This window comes from Chelonoidis abingdonii, chromosome 9 (genome assembly GCF_003597395.2).
Source record: "Chelonoidis abingdonii isolate Lonesome George chromosome 9, CheloAbing_2.0, whole genome shotgun sequence".
In the NCBI taxonomy this organism is placed as follows: domain Eukaryota; kingdom Metazoa; phylum Chordata; order Testudines; family Testudinidae; genus Chelonoidis; species Chelonoidis abingdonii.
The window spans coordinates 9,093,986-9,120,191 of NC_133777.1; the positions used below are offsets into that span (position 1 = coordinate 9,093,986).

At 41.5% G+C, this 26,206-nt stretch overlaps 1 protein-coding gene across 2 annotated transcripts in view; it reads right to left on the reverse strand.

The window, feature by feature from the left end:
- The window catches only part of WIPI2 (WD repeat domain, phosphoinositide interacting 2), a 39,344-nt gene extending 21,008 nt beyond the window's left edge, over positions 1 to 18,336 (reverse strand). Inside the window, exons 1-3 of one of the 2 annotated variants that reach the window (XM_032767784.2) lie at positions 18,023 to 18,336; positions 6,429 to 6,511; positions 623 to 792 (exon numbers count right to left, since the gene is read on the reverse strand). In XM_032767784.2, coding sequence (XP_032623675.1) covers positions 623 to 792; positions 6,429 to 6,511; positions 18,023 to 18,096 — 327 coding nt within the window. In that variant the 5' untranslated portion in view covers positions 18,097 to 18,336. Of the gene's footprint in view, positions 1 to 622; positions 793 to 5,940; positions 6,067 to 6,428; positions 6,512 to 18,022 lie in introns of those variants that run through there. The other variant, XM_032767785.2, reaches the window with a different exon arrangement.
- Between the last annotated feature and the right edge of the window lie 7,870 nt (positions 18,337 to 26,206).

Below are 26,206 nucleotides of genomic sequence, written 5' to 3' on the forward strand. Positions count from 1 at the left end.
TAGCTACATAATTTAGGCGGTGTAAAAACCCCACACCCTAACTGATTTAACTATAGCAACATAACCTCTAACATAGATGCAGTTATGTTGACAGAAGGTGGCTTCCTTCTGACATAGGTAACTTAGTTCAAGAAGTTGGTTGTTCCTACACAAACATAAAACCACCCTCTGTTGGTGTAGTATGCATCTACACTCTATGATCTATGCCAGTAGAGTCTCTGTAACATAGATATATGCTTATTCTCAGCAATACCCAACAACTGGGTTACTTGCACACCCTGAGATTTAAGGTATATTGTCTAACTAATCAGCCCTCAACCCTACAAAGACAACTTCCACAGTATTTGCCATATAGAAAGTATTAAGTTTAAGGAACTCTTCTGTAGTTCTTGAATCAATTATGGAGAATGATGTCACGGGGGATGTTTCACAACAACATTCATACTCAGACTCTCACACAAATGAAGATGTTAATTGCCTATACCCTTCCAGGGCCAGAAGCAGGAAAGTTAACATTAGCAGTTTCAAACTATTTTCTGGCACCAGAGGGAAACAGAACTTGGCAGGGGCCATATCCCCAGCCTGTCAAGAGACATTTCTACACCCAAACATTACTACTTACCTGTCTATTTAGTTTGACAGCCAGGATTGTATTGGAATAACTGTAGTTGCAAATCTCAGTCCCCTTCTTAAAGTGGCAGACTTTCAGCTTGCGTGGGGCTTTAAGGCTAACTATGGCCACCAAACTACTGGAGAACAGCCTCTCCACAATGCACACATCTTCTGTGTCGGCTAAGGAGTTACAAAAAGGAAAGGGAAGTAAGAAATGCCATGTTAGAGAAAAAGTACCCTACCGACCACAAAAAGACTGAAGCCAATCCACAAGAAGTGAGAACAGACTAATCTTAATTTGTGAACAGAATCCTACACACTGAATTCTGATTTACAAAGCTCCTTCTTCAGATGCCATAGCATTTTACATGTTTGTAAAACGTGAGGGTATTTTTTAAATGGGTTTACCTGTTATTTGTGTAGACATTATTAATAGGATACTGAATGGTTGCATCAAAATCTCATAAAAGGAAAGGATCTTACATTGTGTGATGAACAGTGAAATGAGCAGGTGACTGCCTAGATAAATGCTAGATAAATTAAGTACCCCTGTGTGTGAAAAGCTTTATGATGCCAAGTAACCTGGAATTTATGCACATATCTGCATGCAGACAGAAAAACTATTGTACTCAAGGCAGCTGGTAAATTCGTTGTTTTGAAACTATAAGGGCCACCAGCTCTTCCCATGGCACTTTCATTTTTCTGAGGTCTCATCTGAAAACTGACCAGGCATGATCTCAAATAGCTGTAAAAACTGATATGAGGACTGAGCATCTGGATAATCCACTGAGCCATGGAGAGCAGTGACTCCTTCTCCCTGCTGGATCAATAGTGGCATTTTCTAGGACAGTTCACTGTATATATGCATTTAATATTAAAGTGGAAAGAAGAAATGATTTGTTAAGCACTCTCCTGTTCATATACTTATCAGATGCCTACAGGAGTTCTAGAGGTGTAAATAAATATCTGCTAAAAGCCTGATGTTCCATTATAGACTCAGTCAAGGCAAACTCCTTGAGCCTTCCTGCCTTGATCTATTATTGTAAATCTACCATTTCAAAAATCAATATTTGGATTAGTGCAATGCTGATGCTTGCCAAACAGGAAAACTGCCTGAAAGAACTATTTCTGAGGGCTTCAGAGGCATCTGTTGGTACAGTCAAGCAATTGATACTCTTCTCATCAGCAAAGCCAGAAAGTTGCTTGAAAGACTATCAGTATATTTATCTGTCCAATCTGTCTAGCACAGGGGTCGGCAACCTTTCAGAAGTGGAGTGCAGAGTCTTCATTTATTCACTCTAATTTAAGGTTTCACGTGCCAGTAATACATTTTAATGTTTTTAGAAAGTCTCTTTCTATAAGTCTATAATATATAATTAAACTATTGTTGTATGTAAAGTAAATAAGGTTTTTAAAATGTATAAGAAGCATAATTTAAAATTAAATTAAAATGCAGAGCCCCAGGCAGTGTGAATGCCACTGAAAAGCAGCTCGCGTGTCACCTTCTGCACCCGTGCCATAGGTTGCCTACCTCGGTCTAGCATATGAACACATCCAGTACCCTACACACCTGTCCACTATGAGTGAGCTTTTAGCTAAAATTCATCTAGCTTTTTTAATTTTTTTCCCTTCCCCAATTTTAACTTTAAAAATTTAAAGAGGTCCCTGAGCAAGATGTGCATGTATTCCTCACTTTATGAAACAGTCTTAGTACCACAGCTGCTGTAGGAAGAGTTTATACCAAAGTACTTTTCATTATTAAATGCAACCTTAGTAGATGAAAGATCTTTCAGTTTTAATCAAAACTTGTTAATTGTCTTGTAACAGTTCAAACATGTTTACACAGAAACAAGCTTCCATCCAAAGTATGAGAGAAACATCAAAATAGTTTGTTTAAAGCAGCCTTGTAAAATTCTATTTACCCCCTTTTCTGAGTCAAAGTATGAATGAATGAATCAGCTCCTCCTTCCCCCCATCCTCCCCCCATCCTTCCCCCGCATCCTCCCCTGGCAAACCAAGACCTGGAATGAGGGGGCTGAGAGGTTCGCACTGAACCTGCCACTCCCTCAGGCCTGGGAGTGAGGTTGAAGAACTTCTAGAACACCAGAATTGTCAGGGGCCAGGATACACGTGGAAGTGTCATTCTGCAGAACTGATGTGGGGCTTTACAGAAAGAGTACAAGTGATCGCGGTCAAAAAGGAAATGACCGGAACTTCTGACAGATGGCAGATGCAACAACCATTAAGGGGACCACCTCACACATTACCCCACTCTGTGTGCTCTCAAATGGTCAAAAAAACATTAAGAGCTTAGGTAATTCTTTCACTCTCACAGTGAAGAGCTAAGCGCCTGGAGTGAGACTCCTGAACAGATGGTTCTCTATACAGAAAGGAAGATTTTGTGATGGGCTTTAATGCAGGTAAGCACTTCAAATACCCAGGGTGAACCTCAGTTCCTAGTCTATATTCCTTTGCGTTTCTTCTCACAAGTGATATAATCCCTTCAATGGATGCCAAGTCACACATGCGTGCTACTGAACCTCTAGTCAAATAACTGTCAGGCTATACAATACAAGATCTGTCTGGCTGAACTAGATTAGCAGTATTTTTAGATGCACTAGATTGACTGCTCAGTACTGAAGCAGTTAATCCCATCCACCCTTTTAACCTTTTCTAGTCCTTGTTACTTTCTCTTACCTTAGAAAATTACAGGCCCAGAACACAAATCATACACAAAGCACTTTATGATGTTCAAAATTTTTACAAGTAGTACAAACTTTGAATCAAATACTGTAAAAACAAATTAGCAAATTACTTTGGGGTACAAAATCTGTTTGAGAACATAGGAACAACAGGCAGAACAGTACTGTAAATGGATTTGTTCAATTGAAGGGGTGCCAGTGAAGGGGAAGGGGAGAGGTGTGCTGGAAAAAAAGACATCCATAGTAGAATTACAGCATCATCACTACAGGATGTCAAGTATCAGAGGGGTAGCCGTGTTAGTCTGGATCTGTAAAAGCAGCAGAGAATCCTGTGGCACCTTATAGACTAACAGACATTTTGGAGCGTGAGCTTACGTGGGTGAATACGTCCAAAACGTCTGTTAGTCTATAAGGTACTACAGGATGTAACATCAGAAATTGGAAAGAGCCCAGTGGAGGGAAACAAAAATGATTAGGGGGCTGGAGCACATGACTTATGAGGAGAGGCTGAGGGAATTGGGATTGTTTAGTCTGTAGAAGAGAAGAATGAGGCGGGATTTGATAGCTGCTTTCAACTACCTGAAAGGGGGTTCCAAAGAGGATGGATCTAGACTGGTCTCAGTGGTACCAGTTAACAGAACAAGGAGTAATGGTCTCAAGTTGCAGCGGGGGCGGTTTAGGTTGGATATTAGGCAAAACTTATACCCTAGGAGGGTGATAAAGCACTGGAATGGGTCAACCTGCGGAGGTGGTGGAATCTCCTTCCTTAGGAGTTTTTAAGGTCAGGCTTGACAAAGCCCTGGCTGGGATGATTTAGTTGGGAATGGGTCCTGCTTTGAGCAGGGGGTTGGACTAGATACCTCCTGAGGTCCCTTCCAATCCTGATATTCTATGATTCTAAGACAGGAGCTGGTTAGAACCATCTAGGACTTTAATCATCTGTATTACTATCATGGCTTTCATCCAAGGACATCAAAGCACATTACAAGCATTCACAAAGCCTAACATCTCTAGTATTAGGAGGGGTGAACAGAGCTTGTGACTAACAAAGTCACAGCACAAGTCCATGTTGGGAGCCAGAGTCCCAGTTCCCCTCCTCTAACCACCAGATACACTACTCAAGAGGTGTAGTATGTACTTCGTTAGGCTATGTCTACACTATCACTTCTGCTGGTCGGGAGTGTGAAAAAAACCCCAAACCCCGGACTGTCATAAGTTATACCAATAGAAGCTCTCTCCTATCAGCAGAGCGGCTACTCAAGAGACCTTACAGCTGTGCAACTGCAGGAGTACAGCTATGCTAATGAAAGGTCTCTAGTGCAGACATAGCTTTAGTGATCTACTTAGAGTTTGCACAGTTTAATTCTACAGTAGAAAAAATACAAGAGGTACCCATAGAGGATTTGAATAGCATAGCATAGCATGGACAAATCCATTTAGGACCAGAGTCAACACTGGCTCCATCCAACTTCAACACCAGAGAACCCTAAAATGCATTTCTGCAGGGTTAAGCTACCCTGTGCATAGGGTGTCACTGTGTACAAGTAAAATTACCATTTTGTTAAATCTGTTGCCAAGTCATTAATTTTCTCTCCAGTTATTTAACAAGTAATTATACATACACAATGGAAATATATTGATTTATTCTTTATTGCTTTATTGCAGGAATTGCATGCTCCATGGGTGGAGGTCAAAGCAGGCTAGTTCACAGCAGCTCACCAAGCTATCACTTTTTCTTTTAAAAAAAGCTGCTAAAGCATGGAGTGCAGTGTAGATCTTTATACTCACAAAGAAAGCTTTCAGACTGCGAACAGAGAATCAACTAATGTAGACAGTATAAAACAATCCCAAAGGGTGCTGGGAAGTACTATGCTCCACTGGACAGGGCAGTGTGCTAGGAGTCAGGAGATCTGGTTGCACTGGTGCCGACTTCTGAGATTTCCCCAGGGGTGCTGGACCCCTGCTCCACCCCAGGCCCTGCATTCACTCCTCCCCTTCCCACAAACCCCCACACTGCCTCTTCCTGCCCCTGCTCCACCTCTCCCTCCCCCCCAGCGCCTCCTGCACACTGCTGAACAGCTGATCACGGTGGGCGGGTGGCACTGGGAGGGAGGGGGATGAGTTGATTGTGGCCCACCAGCAGGCGGGACAGCTGGGGAGCAGGGGGAGCAGCTGATCCATGGGACTGCCAGTGAGTGTTGAGCATCCACTATTTTATTTTTCCATGGGTGCTCCATCCCCAGAGCCTATGGATCTAGGTTCTGTGGGAGTTCTGCCAGGGATCTACTGTGTGACATGAGGCATCTCTGTTTCCTGCATCTTTGGTCTGTCTTGTCTATTCAGATAGTGAGTTTTGGGGGAAGTGACTAACTACGTATTTGTACAGGGCCTACTACAGCGGGGAACCCATCTCCACTGATGTCTCTAGGTGGCACAGGAATAAAAAATAATAAGTATTAACTTTTTGTCTTAATGGTATGTTAACTCTGAACTCTATTACTAATTTAGACGTTAACGTTATCAGCTGACGTCCCTGCCTACAGTGCAAGAATGTTCGTACTATGAAAATCTCTGTCTATAGTCTAGCATGAGTGGTATCTCAAATGAGTCAAGCTTAGAAATGTACCCTTTTTTAAAGTATTCAATTCAGCTTCAGTCTGTTGGAAAAAGACAGGGGTGAAGAGAAGGGGATAGGAAGGCTGCAGACATTTCATTGGTTTTGGTGAGGAAAGCAGAAGCTATTAAGCAGCAAGACCTTGAAGTATTCTCTTTTTACAACTTGTCCCTGTAACAAAGAAACTAGGATGCAAAACAATGCCATAATTAGTTTAAAAAACAAACAAAAAAAAGAGTAAGGCTATACTAACTGTGGTCGCCTGTCCTAAGGGCCAGGAAAAATTAAGGCCCCATGAGATCTTTTCCACATAAATCACATCACATTATGCAGTAACAGATTATGGTGGCCAGATAATACCATTTCCTTTGGTGACCTTTCAGTCAGCATTTAGAAAAACAGTGAGACCTGGCTTAGTCTGCCAACCACTCTAAAAAAGTTCCTCCTCCTCCGCCTCCTCCCCCTCCCCCCCCAAAAACACGTTAAAAAAGGGACCTTACTGCATTCATAGATCTGTTCCAGTTTGTCCACAGATGAAAGGGAGAAGAATTTGTAACCTGACTTACTGCCAACAGCGAGGGACCTGCAAAGAGACATCAGATTAGTTCATTAGGAACAGAAACTGAACAGACTGTCAAGAGACTAGAATACAGCAAATTTCAAAACTCTCATTTTGTGATCAGCTCAATGGGAATGGTAGTTAGAAGCTTGACAGAAAAATTAACAGGAGACATTGAATACTCAGGTTCTCTCAGAGAGAAAACCAGATGGTTTCAGCATTTGCCCCAAATGGGAAATCATGTTTCATATTTTTAACAGGGCACACAACAGCCTAATTCAAGCCTGCAACCTGAAGCAATCACACTAGTGATTTCTTCACCCCATTCTGTACCCCAAACAAAAAGCTTTAATTGCTTAAGTAACCTTAACTCTAAATGTAACCCAGTGGAAAAATACATCATTACACTACCACCACCAAAGAGGGCCTGCAAAGGATTTAAAAAAAAGCTTGGGCTCATTTTTCGCTTCTTGACAACATACGAGATTTTTTCCTACAAAGTTTCTGCCAGCTTTTCACCTGAGAAGTTATAGAATGTCAATTCTGGTTTTGCTAAAGGACTCAGAGTCTGAGAGTTGTTAGCTTTCAATATTTCAAGACCCATACCAATCTGCATCTTTAAACACCGGGTTTCTTTCTCCAAAATGCTAGCCACTGATGTTAAACAGATGTTAAGAGCAGAACAAAAAGTTTTAAACAATTTGACTTAAGCCCTTCTCCCTCCCTGCGCTCAGTTTGCACTCTTAGCTCATAATGTCATTTCATTAATTTTCAAGGGTCTTCAAGAACAGGACTTGAATTTTTAATATAAAGAACCCACAGCAGAAAAACCTTTAAAAGGCTCATCTTTCTTTCAGATCTTCTTATACATCATAAAAGAGCAAAAGATGACATGCATGATTTGTCTCTCTTTTCAGATCACTTTTAAAATCACCATTTAAAATAATTTTCCATAAATATCCTACTACCCTTATAGTTCATACATTTCATTAACAATGTGAACATGGGGAAATTCAGTTTGTACATTCCAGCAACCTGAACCCACAAGCCGTACAACTCTTTCAACAGATTTATCACCAAAGCTTGAAAAAGCCACTCAGCTATAAGCCCAAAGACTAAATACCCGTGTCACCATCACTCTAAGCCTGCAGGTCCTTGAAATTTAAATGAACACAGTACACGATATTTTAATTGTTAATGTTTTACAATTAACTTTATCATTAATATTAATTTTAAATGCAACTTACTATGTCTCTTGGGGCTTGTCTACACTACCCACCAGATCAGTGGTCAGCATGGATCCAGCAGGGGGGGAGTGGCAGTGGTCAATTTATCGCGTCTAGTATAGACACCGCGGTAAGTAGATCTAAGTACATCAACTTCAGCTACGCTATCCACGTAGCTTTCCTACTTTAAAGGATTTTAATTAAACCAAAAAACTGCAACAACTATTGCCAAAAAACGGTCACTGCCAACACCTTTAACAGTTTTGTATTTAAGATGTCTGGGAGAGGCAGCAATAGTAAGTCTCTCCAGAATCAATAATATTCTTGTTAAGTGAGATACCTTTCATACAGATACAAGGAGAGTGTAAAAAGTTTAATTTCTTTTTGTTGCCATTGTTCTATGAAAACACACTACATTTACTTTTGACAACATTTAAAATATGTTGGACAAGGAACAGATTGCATCCAATAAGTTTACGGGATTTCTTTAGCCTTTGTAAGGATGAGTCCAGTGAATGTTTATCTGGAGTCCATGAAAGCATCTAAGATTGTAAATTAGAAATGCAATGAGTTCAATTCTTCAGCTGTGTCAGACACCAAGGATTTCCCTTAAACTAGAGGGACGGGATACAAGCATTTGATATAGAAAGGCAATACAAACCTCACTTCACCAAAGCACACAAACATGTAACTAGCTTCAAACAAATGGAGTCACAATGCAGTTACAAGGACCCAGTATGATTTCCCTCAGGGCAGTTTGGTGCTTCCTAGTAACAAGTTTACAGAGAAGTATCTCATATTTAGTATGCAACACCTCAGTAACTTTTTGTATTATATTTATACGTCTTAAATGGGTACTACAGCAGATGGCTGTATCACCATTCCACTGACAGGTCCACACACACACCAGAAAGGGTAATTCTACTTTTGTTCTCATTTGCACCACCTGTTGTTCCTTCCCCCTTAAAAAAAAGGGGGGGAGGGGCCAGCGGCTTTAAATGCTAAAGAAGCAGGATGGATAAAATGATTTAAAAAGATGGATTTTTTTTGATAAAATCCTTTTTGAGGAAAAAACCTATCTAAAGATAGTTTTAATTAAAATACATTATAGCTCAGATATCTCATCATGGAACAGAGATTATAAATTCTAATTCTATAGTATGAGACAATATATTCATGTAATGTTTAAGAAAAGTTTTGTAAATGAGTTTCAATAGTTCATGAATTAGGAACCCAATTTTATGGAGTTCAACGAGCTTCTGTATAGATTATTTAGGTTAATCTTTCTATCTACCAAATGGGACACAGTGCTCAGTCTCAGTCTAGAAGATTCTATCAGAGATGCTTAGTTTTGCAGTTCACAAACTGTGGGTTTGTGTCTCCAGAGATAACATGCTTGTTAACAGCAAAAATCTTTTTAAATAAATATACAGAGGTGAGAAATAACAGACCTCAACCCTATTGTCCCTCTGCAAATTTGCATACACAGAGTCAATCCCTTAGCTAGCTCTCTCTAAAAGACCAAAGTTTCAAAAAGTTCAATGAATAGAAGATTGTTGGGGGTGGAATAGATTTGGACAGGGACAATAAGTCTGGAGACAAATGTGAGAAGAGAGGGACAGGCGGTAGAAACAAAAAGTCTTGACGTCTTTCTAAGTGTAGCCTTCATTGATTTGAGATCTACCAGACCACTCTCTCACTAGAAGAGAAAACCTATAACGGCAGCAGGCCGTAAAAGAGACTCAGTTTGGGAATAAGAACCATTCAAGAAATATATGTTTGATAATGATGTTTTAAAGAACATCACACTAGTGAACTGGTGGAAGTCACTTAAGCGCTTGGATTCACAGACTTTTGAAGTGATAATCTCACTTTTAACAGCAGTAGGTTCTTCTGCGGTGTAGAAAGAATATTTTCTTCCTTTGGACTAATTAATTCCAAATTGAGAAATCGTCTGGGACCTGAAAAAGCAGGAAAGCTTGTTTTTCTTTTCCGATTATGAACAAACAGGAAAATGAAGGTAAAGATGACAGAGTTAGCTGCAGAAGCCAATACTTTAAGTTTCTCATGTTGGCCTGGCTGAGATAGTCAAATAAAATACTTAAAAAAAAAAATTAAATTGACTATTTTAGTTAAACACAATTTTAACAAAAACAAACCTGTTTTTAAAAAAAAATGAATATTCAACTAAATTAAAAAATTCATATGCTTGTTTTGTTAAATTATTATATTTTCTGTTCAAGAAAAAAATCCAGAATACATAATTTTTGTTTTAGGTAAATAAAACAATTTAAATGTTTGTCTAGTGATGTTCTCTTCCTAGCATGGCAAGAAAATCCTCCAAATACTATTGATTAGCCTGTTGAATTGGAGATAGTTCACCTCCCAGTGGCTTCATAAATATCTGCTTCAATTACCTGTGGTAAATGAAATAACCATTAATTCATTTTCTGATATAGCTGTAAAACTAATCTGAAAAGTTTTCAAAATAAATCACTTTAAAAATGTATAGTGTGTACTTTCTAAAAATGAAACCTACATCTATCTTTGATTTGTGAAGGATATGTATTAAGGTTATAACAATCAACAAGAATACACTTTTCTGTAGAAATCCATGATTAAATCAAGTCTTCCTGACTAGTGATTTCAATCAATTTGATTGAAATCAAATCCACCCTGTAAGGAAGTTGACAAAAAACCAAGACACACTGTCCCAAACTGACACATTTCCAGGAAGTCACGGTTAAGGGAGCTCAACTGAAATTTGTGGGTAGGTAACATACTGAGCGGTAAAATAGTTAGGGGAAAAAAAAATAAAATAAAAGTCAGAGCCAGAAGAAGGAAACCATATAGTTGTCCTCTCATCACCAGGTGGGGGCCTGGAGCAGACAACTGTCTTACTGTATCTTTCTGGGTTCACAGTTTGCAAGAAAAGTCACTAAGGGCTCATCTACATGAGAAAAAGTTTCATGAGTAAGTCTGGTATAACTCCCTTTGCGGAGACTCTGGGTACATCCACACAGCAAAAGACCACTCAAGGCAACGAGTCTCAGAACCTGGGTCAACTGATTCAGGCTCAAGCTATGGGGCTAAACATAGCAGTGTAGATGTCTGAGCCTAGGTTGGAGAGCGAGCTCTAAATCCTGGTAAGGGAAGAAGGATTTTCGAACCTGGTCTGTGGCCTGAGCCTGAACTTTTGCACTGCTATTTTTACCCACACAGTGCAAGCCCAATTCAGCTGACCTGGGCTCTGAGACTCGCTGCCACAGGGGATGTGTGTTGTTTTTTTACAGTATAGGTATACCCTCTTATTCAGCAATATGAATGACTTTCAGCTTAGCTTAAACCACTTCCAAAGTGACAAAAAAACCAAACAAGAATAAGGCCCTCGTGTACTGAAATAAGAATGTCCGCATGGGGAATTTCAGTGATATAATTCTACTCGTTTAAATTCACACCCTACCACATACTGGTATAACTTCCCCATGTAGACAAGCCCTCAGAAACCAGAAATCACGGTCTAAATGATCCCATCCCATGGTGAAGACTAATCATTTTGCCAAGCAAAAGAGTAGGATTCCCTCCACTTCCAAATAAAATAATGTAACTATGTGGAAGGGCATAGAATCAATAATCCATTAAGCTGGTGCTCACATGAGCAGCAGCTGCCAAAAAGAGGGTACAGTACAACAGAAATTTAGTTTATGGTTTAGGCATTATGTTCCTTTATTATTGCCAATACTCACAAGTTAGTGTGAATTGAGAGGTTTTTTAAAGCAGTTATTGATTTTAATATAAGTTAAAATTCTCTAATACATTATGCTACACGTTATAGGTGTTTTTCATATATCCTAACTTGGTAGAAGTGTCCTTCATTAGAATTTATTCACGTATATTCTATTTTTTTAATTTTTCAAGTTAATAATAAAATTATGTAATACTGTACACTCTAGTCTACTGTACACTCTAGTCTACTCCGTAATTTGCACATATACAGCAATCTCTCCTCACTTCTCAAAGACAATTTTATAGTATGACTAAAGAGTTCATTACTTTTACAAAATGTAGCTCATTTACTAGCATGCTATGTATGATCATAAATTAATACAATTACATTTGTCAAAGGAATAGAGTATATTTTGGGATGCATCATCCTTTCCGTCCTCATTTTCTCGCTAATTTCAAGATTGTCATTCACAACAAGGGTCCCCATCCTCAGAGATAATCAATTACTTTTAACTATTTCTGGGTGTATACATATATTTTATAGGTCAGTGGCTCTCAAACTAGGGCCTTCACCTGTTCAGGGAAAGCCCCTGGCAGGCTGAGGAAGCGGCGCAGGCCGAGGGACGTGCTGGCCGTCCTTCCTGCAGCCTCCATTGGCCTGCGGCAGCAAACCGCAGCCAGCCGAATCTGCGGACGCAGCAGGTAAACAAACCGGCCCAGCCCGCCAGAGGCTTTCCTTGAACAAGCGGCAGCCCTAGTTTGAGAACCACTGTTATAGGTGATCAGCAAAGGCCTAAGCAAATGACTTGTGTCCTCTCTTGCTTCTACACTACAAATAAGGAAGGCCTTAAAGAGTTTTCTTTTGTCTTTTTTTTCTTTTTTATAAATATGTTCTCTTCCTTTCTTTTTTACATTAGACATTCAGGTCCTGTCTAGCTCAGAAGACATTATCCCAGGGTAAATTTCCCCCCAAAGTCTAACCAGTTGCAGCACAGAAAAGGGTCCAGTAGCCAAAATTTTAATTAAACAAGTTATTAAAATGTAACTGCTTTCCTAATACTACAGCCTCATCTACACTATTGCTCCAATCAGTTTTAAAACTGGTTTGAATTTCTGGAAGAGAATTCCTTAATATAGACAAGGCTTATGATGAAAGAATTAGTAAAATGACAGCCAAAGAAAGAATCAAGAAATGAAAGTTTGTCAATTGAGGAAAGATTTTTAGTCATAACTGTTTTCAAACAAATTATCACTAGTTTAGCTTTAGTGACCAATAAGCATTTTACGGACATCTCATAAATAGTCAAGACCATCATCCTTAAATTAAGATGAGAGTTTATGATACACGAGCTCCAAGACATTTGATAGATCCTGCAGCAAAACCATGGAAGACCAGAATGGACATTCTTGATATTCGTAACGTTTAAACAAATCCTTTCAGGCTCTCTTTATATGTCATAAAGCAACAAAATAAAGGCAAAGTTATTTAAATTTGCAGATTACCTTTAATATGTAATGGCAAGTTTGTATACTTAAACATGTTTGTATAGTTAAATGTGATTGTAACAGCAATTGATGTTTGCTTAAACAGTGAGTATAAAAGATCAAATACTTTCAGAAAGGCTGGATTTGTGTACAAATCAGTCAGTTCCCTATTGTAATTCTGTAGCATTATACTGAACAGTAGAATGGAGGAAGTTGAGACAAAACAAAAATTGAATTCTGAACACAAGCAAAGGACCAGCTCTTCTAATTAGATTTTCAGACTATCAAGAGTATCCCCTTCAATTGCTTACTCTCCCATGACAGCAGAATCAGGAAGTGTTTGACATGTGACTGCCTCTCTCATGTCTGCTCCTGATGACATCAAGGAGACACCAATGGAGTCTGAAGAAAATACCTCTATCCCCCAAATTTTCCTTCTGGCCTTCAACCCTCTTTGGCAAGAAGGAAAGTTAATATAATATGTGAGATCCTGAAGGGCTTTATTTCTTACCTGAAAAATTAAAAATAAAAATTCAAACCTAGATAAATGTTGGCATAATTGTCTGTCCAAATGGAGATATTTTAAAAACAAGAATTACAATTAAGAGCAACAATTTTAGAGAAAAAAATTGGCATTATTATTCAGCTAGTTTAAAAAAAACAAACAAATTTCACACATAGTCTAATGTGAAGTCTTGGCTTTCTAGTACAGATTTGAAATAGCAGAGGCCTCAAATGTTAAGGTACTGCAAAGTATGATTTCCAGACAGTTTCACCAAATTTTGTCACTGCATGTAAATTACACTTTAATTACAAGATTACACACTGTAACTAACCTTAAATTTTCATGTAAAATTTTATACCCTGTGGAAATTCATAAAAGAAACTTAAAACCACAAAAGGAATATATTAATCCGCCCAAAAATAAGCACAAACACTCCCTTCTGAACCTACATATTTAAGATTTTATATTCTGGGATAGGTTATGTTATGCAGCACTAAGATTGCCTGCAAGCTTCCATTACGTAGCAGTGCTAATGCACCAGAATCCTGATATGCAGCCCCCTCCAACCTATCCCAGTCTTTCCTAATCAGAGAATACCAAGTCATGCTGATTTATGCAATGTTAGATATAAAAAGGAAACTGACACATTGAGTGAAAACTATCCCAAAAGGAAGCAGGAGAAAGAATTCTTCTCACTATAGCATCAAAGGTGTGCATGGTATTTTTTAAGACAGAAATCCAAAATTCCAGCACCAAAACATTCCCAATCCAAGACAGACCTTGGGTATTGAATAAAACTAAAGCCATGTGCTCATTTTCTGATAAAAAGCCAAATAAAATCTTCGTGAGTTGTGCCTAAATCACTAGAAGCTACCATGTCACTACACAAGGCACCTGTGAAAGTACTTCTAAAATGCTATTTTCTAAGAAAGAGAATGAAGAGCAGGATACCTGCTTGATTACATCGTGGAACTATGTTTCCTTAAACTGAAAAACATTATGTAACACTACAGCAACTTGTATATTGGCAGTATTCTTTAAAGTCTCAACATTCCAACTTCAGTAAGTATGTACCAAGCGCACCTACAGTAAGGTATGCTTGTATTTGCTGCCTACATAATTAAACAATTGTCCTCCTAATGACAGCTCTTTCCCATCTTCTTCTACCTGTCAATCATTCTTTTCCACAGAAATTTGGAACTGTATTAAATTCAAAATCTTAACTTCTGGATTTTATATGCAAACACTAAAATACAAGTTAATTGAGTGGTGCAGTAAATTTCCAATATCTTCATTCAATCTGAAACAAATCTATTTACTTAATATTTATAACTTTAGACTTGGAACACATCCTGGCTACTAGGCCCCTTATGACATACTGGATCAACATTTCATACAGGAATTGTTTTTTCAACAGAAGCCTTTAAGATCTACTCTTATATACTGAGGATGTTTATTTTTATATTTCCACTTCAAGTTGGGCCAGTTATCAATAAATCTGCTTCCCAATTAAAGAGAGGGATGACTTATTCCACTTCACCTTTCAATGTTTCATAATTTTAATAAGCTTTGCCTTTATTCTCTTTGGTCTGAGCAAAACTTAAAGAGGAAACAGGGCACCAGACATGGGTTTAGGGTTGTGAACATGTGTATTATGAAGATTAGCTGGACTTTTCTTTTCTTTGCAGTTATAGAAATTGACTGACACCATCCTTCAGCAAGTTTGGGGTTCATTTTTAAACCTACAAAAAAAGCCAGGTATGGCAGTACACACAGACTAATTAAAAGATGAAAATTTTGCTAAAAGAAAATGCAGGGGGTATGAAATAGTCACAATTAAGAGGAAATAATTCAGGTCAACTGTAATTCCTAGCTATGATAAACTTTCAGTAACAATGGACCAGAGTGTCTGTTTCTCATAATGGAATTAGTCTCAAAAAGCAGTCTGCAACCAAAGCTTCCTATGCTAAATAAAGTTTCATTAGCAACCAGCTGAACATTTCAAGTACAACTACATAGGCAAAAAATATTGATGTGTAGGGGAAGGCTATCATATTGCTATTTTCTGTTCCTTCACTTGTAAAAGCCTACAAATGCTATTTTGTAGACAAAGTTATCATGAAACAAAGATTTTTCCTCTGCATACAAACTGATGTGGTTTAAAAACAAACTCAGGGGACATTTATAAGAAAAAAAAACAACCTGTTAGAATTAAGAAGAGGAAAGAGTAAAGTTTTTAGGCTTGTCAACTTGGACAGAATATTTTAACTTCAAAAAAAAGTTAGATACTAGTCCTTTAAAATGGTGATAGAAAGAGGTGAAGAAATGATTTCTAGTTCATCCTTTGACTTGATTTACTTAGTGACTGGTATAAAAAGTTGTGTACTTAGCATCAAACAAAAAATGTGCATACTCTGTACACTCAAGTGCATGCCGAGCTGTATAAGGTACACAATATGCTGTCCCAAAAGAAGCTGCAGAAACACATTTAGTTTGAAACAACATACAACAGAAAATTTATGATTCACTTCCAACATGCTCAAGACTATTTTTCTTTCATATTAATAGTTACCCTCCCCCTAAATCCTTTGTTCCAAGTCTATTTATATAGTTTCCCTGCACTATTCTCAATGCAAGTACAACAATCAAGTTCACAGAATATCCTACTCTTCCAGAGGATATCGATGTAGTATTTCCACTCATTTTACAGAGCCACCACAGAGAATTGCCACTGCCTTCACAGTCTCAGTGGGTTTTCTACACTTAACAATACATGCTGAAAAGGGATCAAGAGATTTGAGGATGCTGCAAAGAAAAAAAAAGATTTGGTTTCTTACTTTTCATTTATAGATCTACCAAAGAACAAGTCATTAAAAAATAGCTACTCATGCTTACAACCGGAGATCCTGTGCTCTTATTTTCCAAGATGAACTGCCCTCAATGCCAGATTTCCCTTTGGTTAATCCCCCATAAATCTAATCTCTTAACCATTTACAACAGCGCAATCCTCCTTTACATAATTCATATCACCTCTGCTTTCTCCTGTTACCCATATTTAAATGAAAAGAATTAAACTTCTGTCAGACTTTTCAATGTTATTCTTCGATATGTATGGATTTATTTCTCCCCACCACATCAACCACCAATTTCTGTGGATTTATATTATGCATCCAAAACAGTACTTTACAGCTAAGAAGACTGAGATGCATACACAAAGCTAAAACATTACGTTGCAATGGATACATAATTTGGGAGATAAGTGTGATGTGAAGTGTATTACCACCTGCTAGAAGCCAAAACACACAGAGAAATAAGTGACATTTTTAAGGCGCATGTTGTTCTTTATGAAAAGAGGGTGCCCAAGCACTTTGAGAAAAACAAAACATTGAAGGGAGCATCTGGTAATAAAGTATCTCTGAAAGTTACTGCATATAATTTCAACCCCACAGAGAGAGGGTTAAGGGCAAGTTACCTGAAAATACAACCACAATGAGTTGCAAACCCAAGCCTCACTAACTCCCTGGGGTCCCATCCTTCAGTCTACCCAAAACACTACTTTCTCCTAGAGAATGGGCACCAGAAAGTGAAAAACGGAGAAGCATATCTCAAGGATAACAAAAGAAGAGCACAACCACATCACAGACCAGGCAAACTTTGTGGCATTAAGAGTCAGAGCTTGCTAAACATCCTTACTTGTATGTTACCCTTCAAGACTATATATGACAAACTCGGTCTTATACCTGTACCCGAAACAGATTTACTGTATAGCCACAACAAAGTCATTCAGCCTCTCCGTGCCTCAGTTTCCTCAGCGGTAAAATGAAAATGATAATGACCTAGCTCTGACAAGCACTGCGGGAATGCACCAAAAGCACTTACAGAAGAATTATCTTAGGTGCGGGGGAACTGAAAACAGAAATGCATCCTTCTTGAGCCAAACGGGGGGAAGTGAGTGAGGGGCTCAAAAAAGGGCAAGTATCCTATCCAATGGGGGAGAAGAGCTGGCTGGGGAGTGAGCTGGGTGCTGGAACACTTTGTACAGTGCAGGATCTGAGAGTCACTGAACCACACTTTAAACCCTGTATAAGATGCAAACCACTTCAAGCCAGGGGATGCGTAGCCCCCCCCCCCCCCGCACTCCGGGTGGGGGGTGGCTGTGCTGCCACCCCGTCCCTTCCCAGCAGATCCCATCCCGGCTTAGGGAGCCAGGCAGCTGCGACTAGGACCCCCCTTGCCAACTCCCCCATGCACGGACCCTATCCTCACCCCTCCACTTGCACCANCCCCCCCCCCGCACTCCAGCGCGTATGGGGGTGAGGGCTGTGGAGGGGGCGCACTCCAGCAACAGCCGGGGGGGCGAAGGGGAGCAAGGCCTGACGAGGAAGAGGCCACACTCCAGCAATAGCCTCCCGACGGGTGAGGTGCGCGGGGCAGCACACCCCCGGGGCAGCGGAACAAGGCGGGCCACGCCCCCCGGGGACGAGAAACAGGCCGCGCCGCCCCCTTACCCAGCCCAGGCTCCCGCCGCAGCCGCCCTCCCCCCTCCAGGTCACGCCCGCTGCCAACTACACCCCCGAGCTGCCCCCCCCTTACGTGTTGTCCTGGTTGAAGTTGGCGAAGAGCAGCTGGCCGGAGCCGGCCTCCCCGCTCTGACTGGCCAGGTTCATGGCGCCTCCCTGAGCGGCGGGACCCCCGGCCGGCGGGGAGCTTGGAAGCGCGGACTTAGCCTCAGCGGCGCCGGGCCTCGCTCGACTCCGACCGTCCCCCCATCCCTTCCAGCGCCTTGTTTACGCTCCGGTAGCCGGAGTCTGAGCGCGCCTGCGCCGTCCCGCCCCCATCCCCCATAACCTCTCCATCCACACAGGCGCTGTCGGCTCCCCGCTACCGCCCGGCCACCGTACCTTGGTGCGCATGCGTTTGTATCGCGGTTAAGTTTGAAAACTGCGCATGCGGTAGTGTGGCGCGTCGCTCGAGGGCGGCTGGTCGCTGTCCCGAGCTAAGTGGGCTCTGGCTGGGTCAGTGGATGGAGGGGGGATGTGGCGCGCTGGGGTTTGCTCCCTGCGGACCCTAACGAGTCTGTCAGTTATGGGGGGCACAGCCCCCTACCTCTGTTTCCCTGTCCGCAGCTTAGGGCCGGGGTGGGTGTGTTAATCACCAACGCACGAGGCTCTGCTCTTAGTGGGGCCCCTGGTAACACCTGCTCAGGTGGGTGTCATGGTGGCTGGGATCCCATGACCCGCTGAACAGGTGCTCTGGGTTCTATTTCTGGCTCTGCTACTCACCTGTTTTAGGCAAGTCACTTTGCCTAGGGTGACTGTCCATCCTTTATTTGAAGGGATCCTCCCTTATTTCATTGGCCTCACTCTGGCCCTTCGTTTTCCCTCCCACTCCCTTATATGGTTTTTATGCTCCTGGGGTGGGGCTGTCTCTTCTTGTGTTTGTACTGTGCCTGGCACAATCAGGCTCCAATCTCTGGGACATGGGGAGGGGTTCTAGGCACCACCAGAATACAAGTAATAGAAGCCCATCTGGGTTTCTGACATGCCAGTGAAGAACACTCAGGTGTGTACACACTGGTTTACTGAACTGTGCGATCAGGAATTCATGTTTACAAACACTCCCCCCCCCCCATTTTCTAAATATCTCTGTAGACCTTGCTAAAATTGTGGGAGCAACAGTTTCCCTCAGAGTTAACAGCAGCATTAATAACAAGAGTTAGCTCTTTTATAGCCATTTTCATTTGTAGTCTCAAAGTGCTATACAAAGGACAATAAACATTACTCCCTTTTGCAGATGGGGAAATAAAGGCACAAAAACTTGCCCAAAGTTATGTGATAGTTCAGTTGCAGAGCTAAGGATAGAATTTAGGTATATCAACGCCCGTACTAGCACCTGATCTATTAGACAACAGTGATGCTTTGGCAGAGATCATATATCAGTAAGATGTGGCTTCATTTTCTTGCCATAATAGTATTCACCAGCTCAGCTGCAGCTCTGGAGTCTATCATATTCCTTTGCTCTTTCAGTGGCTTCTATTATGGGCTCATTTCAGTGCCTGAACACTGGTACATTGGCAACCTCTAACATTAAAAAATCATGAGTTAACCCACCAAAAGTCATGATTGAAAATAATAATAATAATAATAATGTTTTAGTTCTTTGTCTTCTGGTTTTTGACCCTTCAGGGTGCACTCGGATGCCATTTTTGACTTTTCTTCCACAATCATGAGGTTTAGAAACTTACTTTTATTAAAAAATGAAACCTGGAATTTTCATGTAATTACTTGTCTCTAGGAGCTAGGTTTTTAAATAAAACATCAAATGTTCTGAGACTCGCAGTTAACTCATGAATGTTGGCAACACTGATACACTGTGGTGAATGCTGCCTTATGAATACCTAAAAACTGAAGGATGTTCTCTTGCTAATGCACAGAACTGGGAGTTAGCAGATCTGAACTGTTTCCCACTCTTGCACACATGTACTTGAGAAAACCACATATGCTCTCAGAGTGTCAGTTTCCCCACCTGAAAATTGACTGGTGATCATAATGCCTATCTTACAGGAGTGTTCTGAGGTTAAACTCATGAAAACTGATAATGTGTCATGAGATCCTCAAAAGGTATGTGCTATATAAGTGCCTGGTATTATTCCACTTCTGTATAGTATGACTGTACAGGATTCACAGTGCAGGCAAGCAACTAGAAAAGGTCATTTGCCTGGTGGGAGATGGAATATTTAATTCAGGCAAGTTCTATCTTCATCACAACCGAACTGAATTAGATACAGGTGAAACAGTGAGATGAAAGAACAAGCTGGAAGAAGCTAGGCTGCAAAAAACTCTTCTCCTACCCACCAGAAGGATTTCTCTGTGGGCACATTCATCAGCAAACAATCCCAACAGATCTGCTTACTGTGCAGCCTCTTACGATAGTAGGAGATTTTCCTGGTGGATCCTGATTGCAGGCTGACCTTCAGCAACAGGAATCAGGGCTAGAGAACAGAAATTGAAGGGACATTTTCCAGTTAGTTTAGACCCACATATTTACATTTTCCAAAACCACACAGCACTGCTCTCACTGTCACTCTGAGGTCATATGTGCAAATGTTATTTTTTAAATAGTTTAATTTTCTTTTAATTTTTTTCAAATATGGCTTATCCAAAGCAACCAGCCCAAATGGTCTACAGCAGCCCAAATACTGTTTAAAGCATGGTTTGATTCTGAAAGGAGACAAGGTACAAATGGCACCTTCTTACTCAATAGATCTTTGTGAATTCAGTGATTATCTGCCACTTCAATGACTCTTACTAGTCCTGAAGAGCATGGCCAGCAGCTAAGGTGGGGCAGCTGGATTCTCTTACTTCATGGGCATCAACATAATTGTTTGCTAAAATCCGCTCAGTTGCTCCTGTGCAGCCCCAGTGATGGCTCCAATTTGGTCTTTTAATTTTGGTGACGTTGCATGTAGGGTGACCAGACAGCAAGTGTGAAAAATCGGGATGGAGCTGGGGGGTAATAGGAGCCTATATAAGAAAAAGACCCAAAAATCGCGACTGTCCCTATAAAATTGGGACATCTAGTCGTCCTAGTTGCATGAGAAGGAAGGAGTCCAACTTGTCTCTTAGATCCTCCAGGGCAGGCACCTTTTTTACTTGTAGACTGAGCAAGTTGGATCTGGAATCAGTGAGAGGTAATGAACAAACAGTTCCAGTGTGTCATTTTGCACAGTCACTTTTCCGAGTAGAAACTGCCCCACAGGTGCTTAAGGAACGTCTTTTTAGACCAGCATGTGGCATATGCTTGGGAGCTGTTTATGGGAAGGCTTTTCATGTTGCATGACTTTAACATCCTCCCAGGAGAGGGAGCACTGACATCAGGTTATCCACAAAGATCCTGCCTTTGGGGAGTTACTGTCCCCGTTCCAGGTAGTCCACTGATGTCAGAAAGTTTTGAAAACCTAGGTGGTAAGTCTGAATTGAAATAAGCTTCATTTATACCTGCAGTTCTACATGCCAAGGTGTGTTAGTGATGAGCAGAAGGAATGATGTTCATAGCCAGATTCAGGGCTGAGTAAGCTGGGCTCTGTGTTCACTTCTGAATCAGGTCTGAAAGCATACAGGATTTCATTCTCAAATCGTGGAAATCTCACAGTACCAGCTGGTCTTCCAACATCTTGAACCAAATCTAGAAAATCACTCCAGCTAGATTTAGATCCAGCCCTGAATCAAAACTGTAGGGGTAGGTTCCAATTTGGAGATAACACCAAACTATGCCCTCAAAACTCAGGGGGTCTAAGGCTCTAGTTTGGATTCATTTATAAAATAAGCTATTTATCTCCTTACTGACACTGAATTCTTGTTGACAGCTGAGCTTAGATCGGGGGTTCTCATGACAAATTGTTTGGCCGCCTCAGGGTGTGGCCTAAGATACTTAATTAGCTTTAGGAAAACCAAATAAATATGCACATATACACATCCAAATCATTGTAATTTATTTACTGTTAGTTACCAAGTCTGTTTTGAAAAGTGATATTAACAGACATACAAGTATCACTTTTCACAGCAGACTTATTCAGCCCCGGCAAGCCTGGGGACAAAGTAAGCCCTGGATGGAGGGTCGGGGGAGGCAGCAGGAGCCAGGGGCGATGGAGGTGGGTGAAGCAGTGGGGGGCTGTAGCCTGAAGCCCCGTGGCCAGAGCCTGAAGCCCCATGGCTGGAGGATGGGGCCCAGGGACAGAACCTGAAGCTGTGTGGCTGGAACCAAAGTCTGAGCCCCACTGCCGCTGAGAAGGTGGGGAACTCACCTGCTGCCTGCTCCTCCAGCATTGTGCCCCAGGTGTCTCCAGAGGGGGCAGGGCCCAACTCATGCTGGCAGTCCCAGCAACCGACACCAAGGCGGTGCACCCAGGAGCACCAGGGAGGAGGAGGGTGGCTACTTTGCCACCTGACCACCCCCCACCCCCATCATAACCCAGGAGGCTGTGGCCATAAGAAAAGTCCTTGGTGGCTGCATTTGAGAAACGTGGGCTTAGATGAAGCTTCTGAGTTTCCAGCGAGGTGCTTGCTTTTGACCCAGTGTTTTCATCTGGGTTAACAAGAGCACAAGGAAGTCGTATGACTTGTCTGAGATCACAAAGTGAGTAAATCATCCAGCTGGGCTTAGAAAATAGGGCTGGGATGTTCAGAAGAAGGAAACCACAACTGGGGCCAGGTTTTCAAAGTACAGCATGTCAGCTGCATGTTGGTTACTGAGTCCTTTCAGAAATATGTCTATTAGTGTCAGAATATTTGGTCACAGGAAAATGGTTACAGGCATCAGGAAAAAGTAGCCATAGGATGCTTTTGAAGAGGCAAGCTTTAATTTGATGTCCAGGCCTACCTAGCCAGGCAGACTTAAAGCAGTATTAAAGACCTTACAGGTTTGGTTTATTGCTCACTGACCTGCTGTCTGCTCTCTGAAGATGGTTTCCTTCCTGCCCCAGCCCAGGTGATTGATTTTACACTGCAAGTCCCCACCACCCCTCTGTCATTCATTTTGATCCACTAAATTCTGCATGCACATGCTGGCAGTGTGTTTAAATGTGCTGGTAACCTGTAGAGCTCTCTTTCTCAATGGCAGCTTCATGTCCTTGCTTGCTTGCTTCTGTAGTATGTATTATTTATCAGCAGTAGCTCTTTGAGATCTCTCAGCTGATCATACCTGTCACCTTGCTTGTTCTTAAGCTATGAGAGCAGTGAGACAAAGCGGAGCAGCTCTGACCTCCTGGGACATGCACGATAACATTCCTGATCAGCAAGACATGTGGCAGGGAAACTGCTGAGCTATTGTCTTTTTCAGTTAGGATTAGTGAGTCAGAGGCAAGGAAATGTCTCCTTTTAAACATAGCCTCAGGACAGTGAGTGTCATTTGGATGGAATGGTTTTAAAATATTTATGGCTTGTATTTTAATAATCTGCCCTTCTATCTCACTTTCCATCCAGGGATTTTGAGTCACTTCACAAGTACTAATTAGATGCGCCTCACAGCACTCGTAGGAGGTGAATAATTAGCATTACCCCCATTTTACAGATAGGGAGAACTGAGGCACAGATTGGTTAAATGACTTGCTTGAGATCACAGAGTGAGCCAGTGGCAGAGATAAAGTCTCCTAACACCCAACCTTACGCTTTATGCACTGTTATTATTATCTATATTACTGTAGCACCTAGAGACATCAGCTAAGATCAGGACCTGATTGTACATAGGGCACTGAATACAGAATAGGAAGCAGTCCCTGCTCTGCAAGGCTGATAGTCTAAATAGATAAGGGTTGGAGGAAAACAGAGGTACAGAGATTTTCCCCAAGCTCACACAGCAGTCTGCAGCAGATAAAGGAATAGAACCATATCTCCTGACCCACCATCTCTTATCCTAGTCACCAGGCCTCTCATGCAGCAGACCATCTTGCCTACATATGACTTTCAAACCCACAAATGAGTATGACTGTGCATAGGGAGGGTGATCTGTGTTTGGCTGGAGGGAAAAAAGTTTCACGAGAGGGTTCATTTCCCCACGTCGTTTTTCTTTACTGTATGGCTCAGACATACAGAAGAAATGGGATAAATAGGCATGTTTCTATGGCTGTACAGACTGAAGTGTGTCTATATACACGATTGATTTGCAAGTATATATACAGCAGGTGTCTTTGCAGTTCTGCTTTATACCACGGGAGGTCACTCAGGCATAGCAGATTGGACAGCAAGTGACAAGGCGGGTGAGGTAATATCTTTTATTGGACCATCTTCTGTTGGTGAGAGAGACAAACTTTCGAGCGAGTGATAGTCTGCAACATGCTGTGTTTTGAATCCTCACAATCCAGGATTCGGGGTGTACAGACTGATGATCAGATCGCCGCTGGGGTAGGCAGGCATATGCTATGTAGGCCAGACAGTATAATAATTTCTCAAGGTCAGAGTTACTCATGACAACTGACAGATTTTTTTCCCAGCTGGGTTTTTATTAACATTACTGTAGATCTGTGTCTAACTGTGCATGCTTTGTTGTTATCTTTATTTAGTGTATGTGTTACACTAGCACCCAGAGACTCCAGTCAGGACTGGCACCCTGTGGTGCTGGGTGCTGTACAAACATAAAATAAAAGGCAGTACCTGCCCCAAGGAGCCTACCATCTAAATATAGTTACCGATGGTCCTATTGTGAGTAGTGGCATGGCTGCCTGGGGACTTGTGGGTATGCTACAGGTGAGGTAATGGCTATGGATGGTCTGTGAGGGCACAAATTTCAATTTACTAGTGATTCCCCCTAACTACAAGGAGGAATAACAGCCTAGAAGAGTCAGGCACAAGCTTTTTCAATTTCAATTAAAAAAAAAAGTCTGGTGAGGCAGGCTGGAAAAATCACAAAGGAAAGCAAAGAGTGGGATTTACACTTCAGTGATCGCTGTCAGGAAAGCAGATGTCCAGACCCGCACATTTTCAGGTGCACCAAGACTAGAGCCAGAAAGAGCCACAGGCATGCAGATGACCCGGGACCATAAATACTCAAGCGCACAGGTGGACAAGACAACAAATAGCTTGTTTTCAGGTTCATCAATGCCCAAGATCACAGATACCCATCTCCCCCTTTGCACTGGCACAATGGCTGAGTGGAGATGGATTTGCTCACATTCCACAGCTGGTCACAATTTAGGACTGAGAATCCAGGGAGATGGGATGGGGTTCAGGAGACTGTTCCCCATTGTAGCTCACATTCCCTCTTGTGGTCCAAGTTTGTTAGCATTCCGAATACTTCTGGACACTCACCTTTTTTCCAAACCTTTGATGGATGGTTCTAAACTGCAACACAGTCTCTTCCTCCTTGCCTTTCTGATTTATAAATTGGTGGTGATTCTCTGCAGCATCCAGAAGCCAGCAGTTTTTGAAATTAGATGCCGTCATGATAGGCACACATTCGAAACAAGGAAAGGTTAAAAAAACTGAATATGTTCTTCTTGAGAGAAGATGACTGAGGGGGCCCTGATAGTCTTCAGATATGTTAAGGGCTGTTAGAAGGAGGATGGGGATCAATTGTATCCCACGTCTACTGAACGTAGGACAAGAAGTAATGTGCTTAATCTGCAACAAGGAAGATTTAGGTTAGATATTAGGGAAAACTTTTTAAATCTGAAGGTAGGTTAGCTCTGGCAGAAACTTCCAAGAGAGGTGGTGGAATCCCCATCACTTGAGGTTTTTAACAATGGATTGGCCAAATACCTGTCAGGGATGGATTCAGTCGATCCTGCCTCAGCACAGGGGGCTGGACTGGAGAACTTCTCAAGGTCCCTTCCAGCCCTACAATTCTTTGATCAGAGGATTCTATGAAATAAAAGAGAGAGACCACCTTGTTCTTTCTGCTTGTGTATTATACCTCTTCCCCCACCCTGTATCTGTCTTGTCTGCTTCTAATCTAAACAGGCCATGGACCTTCTCTTTGTTCTGTATCTTACAGTGCTAGAACTGTGAGGCTTGGGCCAGAACTAGAGCTCTTAGGCACTACGCCAATACCAATAATAATAGACAGAACTAAATAAACACCAGGGAAACAATTCTCCTGTTCTGGGATATCAGTAACTTTCCATAACTTTAGTGGGAGTTACTCATATCTCAGGGGACGTGAGACCCAGCCCCTAGAGCACAAATTCTCTGGGGAAGGTATCGGAACATAGGGCATGGCGGGGGGAGGTGGGTCCATGTGGGCTGGTCTGCCCAGCCCATCTGATCGCTTGACTGGGATGTGGGT